The following is a 17,797-nucleotide window of genomic DNA, read 5'->3' on the forward strand; positions in this document are numbered from 1 at the left end:
TTTACCTCGTTCGTTTGACTATAGTACACATAATATGATGTAACCTAAGTTAAAAATCGGAGTGTGAGTAATGACTATGTCCCGTGGTTGTTGTTGTGGAAGGCAATTTAAGTTTCAGTTTCAATTTGTCAGATGAAAATGTGTTAATATTTTTAATAATTATTGGGTTAATTTATCTTTTCGATGATGATGATGGCAGGCACGGGTGCTAGAAGGGAAGGGCAAGGAGATGGAGAAAGAGTCAGTTATTCGGAGCAACAACAACATATGTAGCGTTAGAGAGAAAAGTGGAGGGGATGGGTCGTTGCTGTTGAGGGGGAGTTCAGAAAGCACTAGGCAAACAACGACGTCGGATTTGGTGCTGCAGTGGGGAAGCCGGAAGCGGTTAAGGTGCATGAAGGTGCAGGTCAAGGATGACTCTTCCAGCCCGGTTCAGAGGACTACGGTTCGGGTCGTTTGAACCGATAAGGATTCTTTAAATAAGCCCATGTTTGCTCTCAATAATAACAACATTGGACACACTCACAATAATAATAATAGTAACGGGTATCCAAATCTCCGTCAACGACCATCTTCGCCGCAACAACGATATTTTTTTTTCTGCTTTAGACGAATGAATGAAATTTGGTTTGATGTTTTTATTTTTGTTTTTTAATTTTTTTTATTCCTTCTAATTGAGAGAGATGAGAGCGGATACCCCTCGGGTTCAGATCTGAGACGAGGGTAATTTGGCTGTATGGCAATTGGCAATATTCTGGACTTTATACAAAAATAGGAGGAAAATACGATATTTTTGTTTTGTCTTTAAAAAAAATTAAAATCGTTACTTAAAATTAACCCTTGATCTTCTTTTCTTTCTTTTTCTTTTCGCTTGTTGAGTATCCATACTTATCCGTTCGTGTTGGTGGCACACTGCTGCGGGGGCCAGCGTTTTGTTTGATTTTTTTTATTTGGTTAAATTAAATAAATAAAATAGAGTTAGGGCTGCGGTCGTGTATTTTCAGCAAATGATGAAGAATTCTTTGTTCTTATCTACGAAGTTTTTTCATTATAAAATTTAGTGTGAATATAATTTCCGACCCAGCACATGGTTTGTGTCAAAGATCTGATGAACTTGTTGGAAGTAATATTTTCGTGTGTGAAAATAGTGGTGGTTTCTTGGTGCAATAGAAACAAAAGTAGCATAGAAGAAGCATAGCGTGCCCATGGCCATGAGTTGAAAGTGTAGTGGCTAGTAGTGGGGCAAATGTGTGGAACTAGCCATGCCCATATTTGGCAGCGCCTTTGAATTTGTTCAGCCCCATGTCTGCCACAAAAGTTTGTTCCGGGCCGGCCATATGCCGATGAAGGCAACTTGCAAGTCTCATATCTTTGGCAACGAATCTTTAACTTAAAATGTACTGTATATAAAATATTAAACATGGCACCAGTTCAGTGATTTTTAAAAAAACCCATCTGGGCTGAATATATGAGCCTCATATTCTGTCCACTCTCCAAATTGGTCAGGTCCTTGCAGATGTCTCATCCAAATTAAAGAACAATGACGAGGAACTCACGGTAAGTGCGTGAGATCCCCTTCTTTACTTCCCTCAATTTATTTGTAATCATCACAAGTAGGTAATGGGATATTAGTATTGGCTTGTGTTTGGGTTAATGCATGATATTTAGGCACAAATAAAAACAGACTTGTAGAAGGATCTTCCCTAAATCCTGATTGGATCTAGTTTAAAAAAAATTAAAAAGAAAATAGTCCATGGCCGTGTTGCTTTACGTGTTAGCTTAGAATCATTGGACTAGCAAGTTTGATAATTTAAATTAGATTAGTATCAAAATCCAAACCTTCCTGCTTTGCTTCTAACGGATGGCAGGGAATTTAAGATTTCTTAAGAGGTTTAGGTTTATGTTCGTGATTCCTTGCCATTGTCATTTTTTCTTTCAATTTCTATATATATTTGGTGTGTTTTTCTATCTATAAAATCAGTCTGGAAGATGCGAAAATAATTTACTTTCAATCTTCGTCTGGTATCTTATTTATTGTGAAAATTAACTTGATGCCTTTTTTTACTGTTTACAATTGTTATTCATGTGATGGCATTCATATCAAGATCAACAAATCCTTGAATTTTTAGAAAGGAAAAAGAAAAAGTAAGGAGTAGCTTATTCAATATTCCCTCTTCCTCCGCCCCACTACTAGATCAGGAACCCAATTGCAGTTTCTGGATCTACATCTAGGATGCGGAACCAGAACCACCTCATAATTTCATATTATCAATTAATGCTACACTTTGTTTGGAAACATGGAATCGAGGGTCTCCTTCCACGTGTTCACTAAAAGTCGTTTTCCATTACGGCCGTCGGATGGAGCACCAGGTCATAGATCGGGTCCCTCTCATTCAACGTTTCAACACTTAGCAATCCTTCATCTTCATTAGCCAATAAAGCTCTCTCTACATCCGACGGCTTCAAACATGCCATGGAACCAGCTTATGGGGAATCACACACAGACCTTCTCTTAGAGCTGTCAAAAAGCTCAATTGACCCTAGTCCTAACCCCGTGTGGTTGGGACCAAAAAGTTCCATAAATCAAAAGTTTTATAGGTCAAAAAATTTTAACAATTACAAATTTTCAATTTAAATTTAATTTTATGATTAACTATTAATTATTAATGTAATATCAGTAAAATAAAACATCAGTCTATCTATAAATAATGGTGGAATAAGTTTAACAGCAAAATTTTAGTAAATTTAATTTCTAACATTAGTGTTGTAATATAACTTCTACAAACAATTTATATTTGCATAAATCCATCTATAACCAAAGAACATTAGTCCAACTACAAACAAAACTAATTTCAAGGACTCTTTTATCTTTTCAACACAAGTAAGAAGCAGATAACAGCTAAATATACAGCTACTGTGCAGGACTCTTCATTATCTATTGTAAAACAATGTTGAACACATTAAAATTGTCAAGTGTCAATTCATCCTGTTATTTTTTCTTTGAAAGAAATAGAAAAAAGGTGATAAAGCAGTTCGTAGAAAATAAAACTCGACACATTAATTCTTAATAGATTCATATTTCACCTGCTTGTTAGTCTTCAATATCTTGTTGCATACTAGACTTTAATGTTTTTATCTCATCATCTTCTAAAACTCAAAAGCAATAAAAATAGAATTATGCTTGTACAAATTATATAATAATCATAAAAGGTGATTAGAATAAATATTACCTCTTAGACTTTCAACAAAATCATGCAACTAATTCTTAGTACAAATTAACATTTGCACATTTTCTGAAAGAGTAGAGCTTCTATATTTAGTGATAACACGTCCACCAATGCTAAAAGCAGATTTTAATGCTACTGTAGTGATTGGAATGCTAAGCACATCTCGTGCTAATATAGAGAATATTGAAAATCTCTTTTCATTATTCTTCCAATAATGAAGCACATTAGATTCTTCAGTATAATCATAATCAACTTGTGACTCATCCAAATACAAAATCCAATTCACTTTTACCAATGGTAGACTTAATTTTATTTTGAAACATTTTAAACTCCTGCAAAATATAACATATTAACCCTTTAAACAAAATAAAAATAAGAAACATATCATAATTAAAATGACATAAAAGAATATACATTGAACAATCTTTATTTTTTGACTTATTTCTATCTCCACGTGACTTTAACAACAAATTGGATTCATTGGAAGGTTGAGAACCACTTATAACATTAAAATTGTTTGCATATTTTTCATAAAATTTATCAAACTTATCCTTCGCATTGTTGACCTTCTCGTGAGAGGTTAAAAGATCAAGCTTGGTGTAGCAAAATCTTAAAAAATCAAGCTTTAAATGAGGATCAAGAATAGCTCCAAAAGCTAACAACACACAATAATTCTTCCGATATTTTTCAAATTTTCCTTTCATTTTTGCAGTCATATCTTTTATAACATCATCCTCGTTCAATAAATATTCATTTAACAAGCATTCAATCTTCCAAACTTGTATAAAATACAAGTTTGAAGACAGATAACAAGAACTAGAAATCATATTTGTAGTCTCATAAAATGGCTCTAACAATTCACATAATTTCTCTCATTTCCTCATATCATGGACAATATTTATAATTCCTATCAACCACCTGAAGAATATCAAAAGTTTTTTTATACTTGATTGCACTCTCAAGCATTAAGTATGTCGAATTCTACTAGTAGAAACATTTAATCTTAACCTAATTGTTGTGTCTATTCCAGCATCTTGCACACAATCTTGAAATTTAACCATTCTTCCATCGGATCCTCTTACATACTTAACACTCTCTAATTTTAAAGAGTGTTTTATTAGTTACTTTTAGACCCTCTTGTACAATCAAATTGAGTATATGAGCAGAACAATGCATATGAGAAAACTCTCTATCACATAACAAACTATTATGTACATGAAGATGATTTTTCAAAATATCTTGCATATTGTCATTGGCAGAAGCATTATCTAATTTAATAGAAATTTTTTTTTAATCAATTTTTCATTACTTCAAGCAATCAAATAAAAGGGCTTCTGATTCAAATCCAGTGTGAGGTGGTTTCATTCGACAAAAATTCAGAATCTTACTTACTAATCTCCAATTCTCATCAACAAAATAAACAGTTAAGTAAATATAACCCTCACTCATAGCTGTTGTCCAAACATCAGAGGTAAGACATACTCTGCTAAGAATATTACACATGACTTCTTTTAGTTTTTTCCTTCTCTCTCATGTAAATTTTTTGAACATCTGACACAACAATATTCCTAGAGGGCATTATAACATTAAGATTCACATAATTGATCCACTCTTTGATCATATCATACTCTACAAAGTTGAAAGGAAGATCATGTTTGATTATGAGTTGTGTAAAAATGTTACGATGAGTCTTTTGGTTAATCTTTCTCGCACCAAAATTTACATCTTGAGTAGGAATTTCATCTACACTTGAACTTCGAATATTTTTACAAACCGAAATATGTCGACTTAAATGTGAAGTTTCATAATGATTTTTTGTCTTGAAATTTTTTCCAATAGCATAATAATGGCCACAATATTTGTTGACAACTCTTTCAACTCCATCCTTATCTACACCAGTTTTAGTAAAATATTTTCAAACATTTAAAAAGTGTTTCTTAAATATCTCGACACTTCCAGATAATACAAGAAGAGTTTCAAAAACAAATTCATCTATATTCACAGTCTTATTCATAGAATCCATAATATAATTTATAGTTCCTATACATTAAAACAAACATAAAATAAAAATTAGATTAAATACATTTAAGTATTATTTGATAAATGTATTATAGTTCCTATACACCATAAGGTATAACTTGCTAGCCTACAACTTCTAAAGCACACATAAGAACTAAATATGTTAACACAAACAATAAATTATATAATTATACAATACAATTATGAACTGAAAATAATTCTATCTACCTTCAAAGGCCAATAATAAACATGAATCATTTAATTTGTAAATTGTGCACACTCTGTCGTGCAAAGTTAAAATAACATAAGAGGGATAGTTACCTGTATTGCTAGTAAAACTTGTTGAATTTCACCAAACTACTCCAAAATCAGGGGTGAGAATATCCCTTTCAATAATAATAAAACTTTTAAGTTTCTTGCTCCCTAACTGTCCCGTAGTGATTTTTCGAATCAAGTCAAAAGTTCCTATATTAGATCAAATTCATGGGTTGATAATGTGACTAGATTTAGGAACAATATTTTTTAGTGGAATCAAAATGTTTTTGGCAATATTTTTTGAAAGAATAAGCACATATTTAGCTGTATTGAGGATATTTCTCCTAAGCTAAATATGTGCTTATTATTTAGACCAAGAGAGTGTTATTGGTACCATAGTTATAAAGTTAATTGGATTAATTTTGGGAAGATGAATACTAAGTTTTTCCCTAGAGCTGCTCTAACCTGCAAGCATAGAAACCTTATGAAGCCTTAAAAGATAGTAATAATGAGTGGGAGTATGATATCTCTAAGCTTGAAACCTTGGTTATTCAATATTTTCAGAACTTATACCATGACCTCAATCCTTCTAATTTTATCCTCTTGAGTTCATCTTCCTTTCTTCCCCCTAGGGATATTGATAAGGATAGATTTCAGGCCCCTGTGACCATCAATGAAGTTAGAACAACTCTCTTTAGCATAGTGAATTTTAAGTCCGCAAGTCCTGATGGACTACATGCTTTATTCTTAAAAAACCAATGAAATCATCTTGCCTCTTTCATTTTGAATTTTGTGTTGGATGTTTTTAATAACCATAAGCCATTGTTGATGTTAATGAAACAACTATTACTCTTATTCCCAAAATAGCTAATCCTAAAAATGCTTCTCACTTTAGACCAATATCCCTTTGTAATGTTAGCTATAAAATCATCACAAAAATAATAACCAATAGAATTACAGACTCTTTAACCTACTCTTATCTCTAAGAACCAGACTAACTTTGTCTCTAGCAGGCAAGGGATTGATAACTCCCTTATCCTCCAAGAGCTCATTCATTCCTTCCATATGATTATCAAACTAGATTTAGAAAAAACTTATGATAAACTTAGGTGGAAATTTGTTTTAGATACCCTATCTAAGGTTGGTTTGGACTCCCATCTATTTAACCTTATTTATGAATGCTTTCATAGACTGGCCTTCTTGAGGAATTTATCAGGTAGATCCTATCTCTTCTTATATTTTTGTCCTGTGTTAAGAAAGATTTACTCATTTAATTCAAGATAGTGTCCTTATTAATAATTGGAACCATTTTTCTTTTAGTAGTTCTGCCCCTAATTTGTCCCACTTATTCTTTATTGATGATATTATCCTTGTTGCTAGAGCTTACCTACAACAAGAAAATGTCATCAAGTTTATTTTATCTACATTGTGTTCTACTTTTGGTCTTGATATTAATTTTAGTAAGTCTTCCATATACTTTTCTAAAAATGTTGATCCTAATATTTCTCATTCCATTAGTGGGCATTTAAATATTAAAGTCTCTGCTCAATTTAGAAAATACCTTGGTATTCCTGTCAATCATCATATACCAAATAGATAGGATTTTATCCATATTATGGATAAAATTAGGAATAAACTAGGTTCCCAAAAAATGAACTCACCCTCCATGAGTTTCTCTTGCCCAATCCTGTCTAATGAGTGTCCCTGTTTACACAATGAAATCTCTACTTCTCCCTATCTCTGTTTGTGATGAAATTAACAAAATTTGTATTTGGGGATCTTTATGGAAGAAAATAGGTCATCTCATAAGGTGGGATAAATTTATAAATCCAAAAGTGTTGGGAGTTTGGATTTTAAGGATATTAAAGTCCTCAATAAAGCTTACTTATTGAAGCTTTGCTAGAGATTAATTAACTCTCCAAATGAATTATGGGCCCAAATTATGAAAAGCAAATATAGGTTCACCTTGGGTAAGAATCCTTATACAAATAATACCCAAAAGGCTTCCCATTTGTGGAAAGGGCTGGTCTTAGTTTGGCCTATTTTTACAAAAGGTTTGGGATGTATCATAGGGGATGGGTCCACCGTCAAATTTTGGATTGATATTTGGCACCCTCACAATCAACCTCTGTCTAGTCTTTCTAGTTTTCCTATCCTAAAATCTGAGATAGATAACTTTGTGGCCTTTTTTTCATCTCAGGGAGTTTGACAGTTGGAAAAGTTTGAAGCATTTCTCCCTATTCAACTTTGTAATGTAATTAAAGACATGGAACCCTCCGTTAGTTCTTGAGGTCAGGACCTTTTTTATTGGAATATAACTGCCAATGCTAGTTTTGCTCTCAAATCCACTTACTCCCTGCTAGCTAATACCCTTTTGAATCACACTCCATGTATTGATTTTTTTAACATAATCTGGAAATGAACTAGTCCTCCCAATATTACTTTTTTGTGGAAAGTTAGCTATGGTAGACTGCTGACCAATTTGGAGAGATATGACAGAGGCATGACTGATCTTCCTACCTGCCCTAGGTGTGGTGAGAATTCTGAATTCATTATTCATGTTCTTCATGACTGTTTTTATGTAAGACAGGTTTGAAGTTATTTTATTTTTCCTGAGATCTGGTCTACCTTTTTAAGTTGTAGTCTTGATAATTGGGTAAGTAGTAATCTATCTAATAAACATCATAGCAAATTTTCTAATTGGAATGGACTTTTTGGCTTTGTCATTTTGTACATTTGAAAAGATGGAAACTCTTTTATTTTCCAAAATTCATCTATATTGCCTAGCCAGCTAGTTCAGTTAATTACTTGAGAATTTAACTATATTTAACTGTGTTTACCATCATAATTCTGAACCTGTTTCTATTTCTGGTTTCTTGGTTTGACAGACTCAGGTTAAGTGGACTCCTTCTATCTTTGGGCACTTCAAGCTTAATGTGGATGGTTTAGTTTAGCCTGACAAAAGGATTATGGGCTATGTTGACCTCATTAAAGATGATCATGATAATTTTATTGTTAGTTTCCATGGAAGCATTCTCTTTTGCTCCTCTCTAATAAGTTATGGGCTTTATTTTGGGTTATTCATCTCGTCATCTAGAAATAACTTCATTGTATTTAGGTATAAGGGGATTCTAAGGATGCTTTACAGCTTGTTTTGAATGTTCAACATATTTTTCATCTGTTTTTTTTTCTACTTTCTGATATTAAGTCTTTGTTAAAGCAAGTCTAATTTGTTAGATTTAATTTTGCTTGTAGAAAATCCAATCAAAGTGTTAATTGGCTTACTAAATTTGAGATAGAGAATTGTGTTCCTTATTCTTGCTTACATAATTTTCTTTCTTTTTTATTTTATTTTCTTTATCTAGATGTCTCTAATTCCTAATTTGTAAGACTTTAGTTTCTTCTTCTTGCTTGGATTCTTAACCCCTTTTCATTAAAAAAAATATAAAATAATAAAGATATAATATATTTATCACAAAATTATTAATAAATTTATTTAAAATAGAAAATTAAAAATTTAATATTCACAGTTTTAAAGATTAATTTGAGAGTTTGTTTGATAATTTAGTATATTAATTAAAAATAATTAAACAATAACCAATTATATGTATTAATAAAAAATTATACATAAATAATGTTGATCATATAATACAAAATAATAAAAAATAATAATTTATGATAAAAATTTCATACTTCAAATAACTAAAAATTTAACGCAAAAGTGAATGTTAACGTAAAAATTGAATACACGTTGCAAATGAACGCTGCTTTATATGTGATTTTTTCTTGCAGAATATAAAACGTGTCAGCATCTGGCAGCAGTGTAGCACATGTTGATCCACCTCAATACTTCGAAGTGTAAGTGTGTGGCACCTATTGAATCAGCTTAACACGGCTGTGACACGTGTTATCTTCTAGATATGTGGCACATTTTTCTTCTACATTCTGTATTTTTTTTATAGCACAGTTTATCTAATTCGATAATATATTTTTATTTTACTCTATTTTAAAAAATGTTTTAATATTTAAATTAATGGCGTCAAAAAACCTTATAAAAGGTATTTACATGTCTTTTTTTTCTTCTAATGAACCTAAAAAGGTAGTTACATGTTGAAAAGTACTCATGAGACATTTTAAATAAAATATTTATTTAATAATAAGATAAAATGTCTTTTCAAATGCATATCAACAGCATGGTTTTTTTTTTTTTTCCAAATTCCTTGGTTTTGATCACTTGAATGCATACTGGCTTTAATTATGGCTTTGCTGATACGTATTCAAAGATAACATGAGAAAATATTTAAAATAAAAACTTATAAAAATATTCGATAAAGTATATATATATTCAGAATTTGTAAAGTGATTCTTGAGAATATATACTTAAAGAATGTAAGATCAGAAGCCTTTTGGTAAAGATGTCTGTTAGAGGCTTTGAAAAGATATAATATAAAAGAAAATTAAATCAATTCTTAGTAAAACGACGCCAAAACATTTTTCAAATAGTACTATTATTTAAATCGTTGAAAATTAATATTAACGTATAATATTGTATATTATTATTTTTCTCTTATTATTGTTTTATATACTTTAAAAATACACTACAAATATAAAAATAAAACTTAATAATATTTTTCCTCTTAAAATTTAGTTCGTTTTTAAAACAAGAAAAGAAAAGTAGACACTTGTGCGAAATTGTTTCGAGAAATGAGTGCAGAGAAAAGGATTGGCTTGGAAAAGTAGGTTCCGATTTCCTTGGACCCCTCGTGTTGGAAACTTGGAATCAGCGTACCAAACCCAACCCAACCCAACCAAACCCAACCATTTTCTTTACCCTCTACACGGTTGCTATCCCACCCCCACCTCCACCTTAACCCACCCCACTTCACACCATCAACATTACCAGACAACACTATACAATTCTAAACATAGAGACACAAAGAAGGGACATAAACAACGACACTTACCTTATTTCCTGTAGACTCTGTTTGTGTTGTAATATAGTTTTTGTGTAACATACCCTTCTTAGCTTCTTTAATGTTCAATGGCCACTTCTCTTCATCTTCTCTTCATCACTTGTTTCTCTTTTCTACAATCCTCGTATTCCTCTCCTCCTCCTCCTTCTCCTTCCTTTCTCTATGCTCTTCAATCCCAATGCTCTCTCGCCATGTCCCCTAACCCTCCTCTTCAGGTGCCTCCCCCTATCTATGTCGATTCTAAAGTTTCTTTTTTTTACGTGTTCTTATGTTCATTCATGTGATTTTGATTGTGGGAATTTGTTTTTATTCGTTGATATGAAGTCTTCACTGCTTTTGATTTTATCGCTTCTAGTTTTATGCCAATGCTTTGCTTCTGACTAGTGGTGTTTTGATTCGTGGGTGTCCTAGTTTGAAGAATAAGGTTCGGGCTTGATAATTTGAAAATGGGGAATCGGAATATTAGTGTTGGCAATTATCTAATGGCTAACTACGTGGGAAACTTTTGGGGAAGTTGGGGGTATAGTATTTAAGGATAGTATGTTGGGTCTATTTCCTCCTCTATTTGGATAATATGTTTATTTAGAACTTCATTTTTCTATTCAAATTAAACTTTGGAATTTTTCGTCATGTCTTTGTCAGAGGTTAGTTAGTTCAAAACATAATTAGATAAGTAATTGTTGTGGGTTTGACATTGATGATTTAAAGTCCTAGAAATTGTTTGTTATCCTGTCCCAGGCATCTAGATAAATAAAAATTTTATGTTGTTTTTAGCAGACTGAAAACTGAGGTCTAGTTTGATTTTTTTTTACATTTTTGTGCTTTACAAATGATATGTCATGTGATGCATTAGTAACTTGGCAAATTCTGAAACATATTCTGAAATTTATTAAGATAATATACAATTCTCATATCCTGAAATTTTCAAAAAATGCTGTATTGATATTTGTATTGTATTATCATATAATACTTATACAGTTATACCTATACATATACCATACATAACCGGTAACTGCATTGCTATTATGAGCTGGTTTATCATATTAAGATTTATTACTTTACATCATGTCTTGATCTAAATTTTGGAACACTCATCAATTCGCATGCAGTATAAAACTTTAATTCTATATTAATATGCTCAACTTAAATCTCATTCTAATATTAGTTACATAGATTTGAATATTTATTTATATTTTACTGATTTCTTTGGTTAGTTTTTAATTTTGGATCAATATGAATATTCTGGTGACGTATATTTTATTTATTGTTTTGGTATGTTCAGGTGGATGGGAATTTCATTGAAGGGCTTTTGTCTGACAAAAAGAGGGTTGGATACATTTCTATACTCTTCTATGCTTCCTGGTGTCCTTTTTCACATAGAATCGTTCCTGAATTTGAGATTCTTAGTTCCATGTTTCCTCATGTAGAACATGTGGCACTTGAACAATCATCAGCTTTACCAAGGTTTTGAAGCTATTTCTGCTTCTGTTACTGTTATGTAATTCTAGATAATTATGAAATTTATTTCCCTAGCTGTATTTCAGGTTCAAAGTTTAGGGTTCATATACAAGTTGCAGTAGTTAGGTGGCAGTTCACTAGCTTGCATGTGGCTAGTTTAATGCCACGAAGTAATGTTAAAGTAGATTATTTTTTCTGCTACTTTGTAATTTGTGCATTGAATTAGTAAAGCTTGGCAGATAACAGATAATCTGGCATTATCAATTCACAAACTTGACAAATGTCTTGATTTGTATGTTCATATATTGTTCCGTGCAGCTTATATTCAAAATATGCAATCCATAGTTTGCCTGCTATCTTATTGGTGAACCAGACATCATGGCTGAGATATCATGGTCCCAACAATCTTAACGCCCTTGTAGAGTTTTATGAGAGTAACACAGGTAAGCATATCCTAAATCATGTTTGTAAATTTCTGGTGGAATTCCCTACACTACTTTTTTTACCTGATTCTAATTTGATAGCTTGATGATTATTACAAATGATCCTTTGTAGTCCTTTTTCTAATCTCAGAATTTACATAGGAAAATAATGTGTTGAAAACAACGTCCATTTACCTAGTCTCAAGACCTTCCATGACTTATAAATGATAATAACCTTGCCATGTCTCAGGATTTGAAGCAAGGGACAACATTGTTGTTGGTGGACTAAGCAACTTGATTATTGATGAACATTCAACTATGAAGTCATTGATGGGCTTCTCCCTCAAAGAAATATCAAGCAGGGAACCTTACTTAGCATTATCTATGTTGTTTCTCGGTCTGAGGATTATTCTGTTTGTGTTTCCTGAGATTATGTTGCGTCTCCAAGCACTCTGGGCATCCTATGTTCCTCACTTGAACTTGCAAATATTTGGCGAGACAAGCCACATGGTAGGGCGTGTTCTTAACTTAGTTGATGTGAAGAGGATTTTGACCAAGCTAAGACTCTGCAAGACCAGGAACTTTCATGAAAGGGCAAGGAGTGCCCAAGTTTGGGCATCATCTCTGGCTTCTGTTTCTCTGGGTGAGTCATCTTCATCAGCTAGATGATAATCTCAAATCTCAATGTTTGTACTAACCATGTTGTTATAGTCATTTTGAGGGTAGTGAAGAGTTAATCAGATAATATCTTCAAGTTGCAGTGAAGCTTGGGAACCCGTAACAGTTTCTCTCTCTCTCTCTCTCTCTCTCTAATTTTGTTATTAGTTAAAGGACGTGAAAGTTTAAGTTGAATTTTGGGAGAAAGTGAAGGGGTGTGTATATTTGAGAACAGCTTTCCTTTGTAAATTTGTGAGTATGAATGTATACACACATTGTCTATGTTTAATAAAAAGTTTTTTTTTTTTTTTTTTTTTCTATTTTTGGAGGAAATATCTATTGAAATTGATTCAGGTATTATACCATACTCCAACTACTAAATTAATATTTGGGTGAAATGACATAGTGCCAAGAAAGGTTCTCATTTTCAGGTTTGTCTCTTGTTACACTGGCATTCTTTTTCAAAACTATGGTACTACTGTATTGTTAAAGACAACACGGATTTATTTTTGTTGTTCTAAGGGTGCTTACCTTTAGAAGAATCAATGTTGAACTACGGGGTTGTTACTTTCGTAGTATTGTTGTGTTGGTATGTGTATGTGAAAATTTATTGGTCTCACCTTTAAATCAGTTTTATTAATTATAATAGACACTTGTGAGTCACCTTTATTGGAATTGATTTTGCTGTAAGAACAAGTGCATGCTTGGTCCTGCAGTGACTACTTTGGATTATTGAATTCACGTTTATTAATTTTTCAATATGAATTTAAACACACACTAAAGCTTATGGATCTCAAACACCCGCGCCTTAATCATTTTATAGTAACTTCTATTGGGCTGGTTGAATTAACTATGGGCGTCAACAGATGTAAAATAAGCAAAGCTATTCGTTTATATGTTCTAGTTTCTGTTGCAAAAATAGATGGAAAAATGGCAAATCTTTTTCATGTGAATGCTTAATCACTTGACTATGCCCATGGGAATTTAGCCCTTACGCCATCTATTCAAGCAGAGGTAAGTCCAAATTATGAAACTTGGGCTTTGCTGTAAGAGCTTTCAGTGCTTTAGTCAGCTCTTGCTGCTTCCAGTTTTTTCCACTATGCCAACTCTTCTACTGATTTTTTTTTTCCTTTATTTCTGTAAAACTCTGCTTATGTTATGGTTGGCTAGTGCCTATATAAATTTTGATTGGAGCATGTTTAATTATGCCCTGTGTGGTTTGCATGGAAATTTTAAGGCAAAAAGCCTCCATTAGGAAGTTTAATTATGTACAATTTGTGATCCTTCAAGTTAGGGTGTGAATTCCGCAGTCTCCTCAAAGTTTGGGTTTTGGTGTGAATTCTTCCAAACACTTGAATGATAATTTTTCCCCTTAAAACAGCCAAAAAGGATCTATTAAGTAATTATTCATTATTTATATTAATTTTTTTCTTCTACAAGAATCTATCTAAAAATTCACTCAGAAGGTACAAGTTATATATAATAAGTTTTTTTAAAAAATGATTTACAAACTAATGCAATTTAATGTATTGATATGGTTAAATGATATAATTTTCAATAAAAAAAAATATACTACTTATTTATATCTTATTATGTGCGGTGTTGTATAGGTTAAGAAAATCGATTAATTAAATTTCAGAGATATAACAGAATATTGTAAAGATCCATGGGAAAAGATATTTCATTAGCGTTTAACCAGCACACAGAAACACGCAAAATATCTGAATTTCACATCAATACCAAATGCTGGTTATGTTGATAATAAGAGTTTCTAATGTATCAACAAAGATATATGAATCCACAAAATTCCATTTCTTCATGTTTCAATTTTAACCGATTAGGATTTAATCATCCTAATGAAACTCTCAAGTCCTTTTCCATATGAACAAGAGTCATGAATGCAGGTTCATTTTGGTATGCAATTTTTGTGTTTTCTTCTCTCTCTCTCTCTCTTCATTTTCTGTCCCTTTTAACATTGTTATCACGTTTATGTTTAATTATTTGACAGCTGTGAATGCGTACAAAGAAGTGGCCAAATAATTTCAACTTCAAACTTTAGGCCATAGTTTTGGCCACTGATTTACAACAGAAAATGACCCACAAACATCTATTTATATTCCAAAAGGTTAAAAAAACGTAGCTTACAAGAAGAATGCACGCAGCAGTATCACACTCTACATAATCTTAACATTTACGCAGCTACACAATCATTGCTAATCAATGTAACTGATAGCTAACACATCCTATCTGCTAAGGAACCAGCTGATATTCACATTAGGGAAGGAGCTACATATTTTTTGTTCAAGGCACCAAGTATAATAAAAATACAAATGAATTCATATATTAAATTTAATCAATCATCAAAACATTTTTTCTTTTGTTTTGCTTTTAAAAATATGTAAATTAAAATTAACAAAAAAAATTAAAAGTTACCCAACAGTTGAGCTTGTTTTAGACTAAAACTCCTTAATGATTTATTCCAATTAAAAATTTAATAATATCTTTCTTGAAAATGAAGTTGAAGGAAAAAGAACGGGAAATGTTGAAGATTGAAGAACAATAAAGAGTTATACCTAGAAGAATGGTTTAAATACAACGATGAGTAATATTTTTTTCTCTAAAATTTAGAGTTTACCCCAAAAAATTCATAATATAGTTTAGACTTTGATATTATATAATATGATATGGTAACCTTCAATGCTAGGTGAAAGATGCCTGAAGATGTAGTTTAGACTTTACTTTCATGTCTTCTTGCCATAGAACAAAGATTGGTCCGACCCAATCACTTTTTAGACTTAAAACGAAATTTAAATAAATTTTAGATAAATTTTAATTCAAAACAAAAAAAATTATTTTAATTATTTAAAAAAAATTGTATGGACCAATTTTTTTAAAAATTAATTAAAATAATGTATTAAAGCTATTATATATTTTATTTTGAAAATTATTATTTAATTCTTTGAAGATGAAAAATATTTTATAAATTATTTTAATCAATGTTATTTATTATTATTTTTAATTGATATTAAATTCAATCCATTTAATTTTTTTAAATATTATTGATTTTAAGTATTATTTTATTAATTTTGGGTTTAAATGTTGATATTGTTTCATAAGCATTATATATGTACTAGGTAATTAACATTTATGTCCATTTGTATGCAGGTGGCTTCATTTTATTATAATATTTACATTAGTAAATAATAGAAAATGTATATTTTAATTAAAATTAATAATAATAAATCTATATTATTTATTATAAAATATTTATATAATCGTAATATTTTATATCTTAAATGTTTAATTTTATAAAAATATTTTTAATCTTAAAATAAACTTTCTTTTACTTAGTTTTAAAATTATATGACTTTGAATTTCTTAAAATACATAGGAGTAGTAATCCATCAAGTTTAAACTATTTTTAAAATAATTTTTAAAATATTAATTAATATTTTAATAAATAATTTTATTTTAAAAAAATAAAAAAAATAACACTTATTATTTAAAAATTAAGTAAATATTTTTTAAAATTAAAATAAATTTATACAATAAATTTAAAATAATTATTTTTAAACAAACATCATAGATACTAATATCTTTCTACACGTAAATAATTTTTAAATCTATTTTTAATTTTTAAAATCATATTATTTTTTAAAAATTTAAAATTTTTAAAAAATAAATTTTGATGGCATTCACAACTCTTTTGGTTATTTAAAAAATATCTTTTTCATAGCAAGATTTTTTCTTAAAATATTTTTATTGTACTCGAGTCACTAGTTGCCACAAAGAGTTTTTTAAAAAAAAAATTAAAAAATATTATCAATTTAAACTTTTTGTCTTTTTGAGCCTTAAGATAAGTTCAATTTTTAGTAAGTTCTCTTGATTAACCCGTTGTATTCTTTAAGTTTGAAACTTTATTTAAAAACTAATTTTAGTAAAATTAATGTTGACACAAATTTCAGAGGTTAGTAGCTTTTTTTAAGGAGTTGTTATGCAAATGATATTTATTATGATAAAGAAGTGTGCTAGTGATTCAAATGTGACACAATATCATGAAAATAAAAACAAAATTAAAAAAAAAACACATGGCTTTCATTTTTTACTTTTTTAACCAAACATGAACGTTAACACTGTACAACCGGTGTGCTTTATCTTTCTTCCACTCTCACAATTATTTTCTATCATTTTTTTTATTTATTTTAAAGGATTATCACACGTTAAAATATAATATGGGTCACATTATACTTTTGTTCAATATATCTCGAAAAGAATTAAATTCACTTATTTTAATAATTAAGTTCTAAAAAATATTATTATAATTTGTTTAAACAAGAAATATTTGTTTGAGTAAATAAAAATATTAAAAATAATTTTTTCACAACATCAACTCATCATTATCATCTCACTCCTTTTTTTAGTAATAAAAGAAAATCATCCTATTATTGTTACAAAATAAGAAAATAAAAAGGAGAATCTTTCGTTAGCTTAGCCATTACTCTTATCTTCAATTTTGACAAAGTTTGGTCACCCCTCCACTATTTTTGCACTTACCGTTCAAAACTCACCTTTATCCAACACTAACAGCCTAACATTTATGATTAAACTATTTTATTTTAGAGTTTAATAATCCAATTTCCAATAAAAAAAACCGAAAAGAAACACATTAGGATACAAGAAGAAGAATCCTAATTCCCAGCGTACAAGTTATTCTTCTTGGCGGGCCACTTTCACCCTTCTCCAATTTGTCATTTTCTAGATGGATAAACACACACTCAAATCATGT

The 17,797-nt window shown here is 30.4% G+C and overlaps 1 protein-coding gene across 2 annotated transcripts; it reads left to right on the forward strand.

Annotated features, from left to right (window-relative positions):
* The first annotated feature begins 10,185 nt into the window (after positions 1–10,185).
* LOC113863126 (5'-adenylylsulfate reductase-like 5) lies at positions 10,186–13,336 on the forward strand. Of its 2 annotated transcripts, none has more exons than XM_027496557.1 (4): positions 10,186–10,689; positions 11,757–11,938; positions 12,251–12,375; positions 12,605–13,336. In XM_027496557.1, the coding sequence occupies exons 1-4, from the start codon at positions 10,543–10,545 to the stop codon at positions 13,021–13,023; spliced, it is 873 nt and encodes a 290-aa protein (XP_027352358.1). In that variant the 5' UTR covers positions 10,186–10,542; the 3' UTR covers positions 13,024–13,336. The 2 variants fall into 2 exon arrangements, with proteins under 2 accessions (XP_027352358.1, XP_027352359.1); XM_027496558.1 differs by having other exon boundaries at positions 10,368–10,689; positions 12,614–13,336.
* Positions 13,337–17,797: the final 4,461 nt, after the last annotated feature.

This window comes from Abrus precatorius, unplaced genomic scaffold (assembly GCF_003935025.1).
Source record: "Abrus precatorius isolate BTA unplaced genomic scaffold, Abrus_2018 Scaffold3, whole genome shotgun sequence".
Lineage (NCBI taxonomy): Eukaryota > Viridiplantae > Streptophyta > Magnoliopsida > Fabales > Fabaceae > Abrus > Abrus precatorius.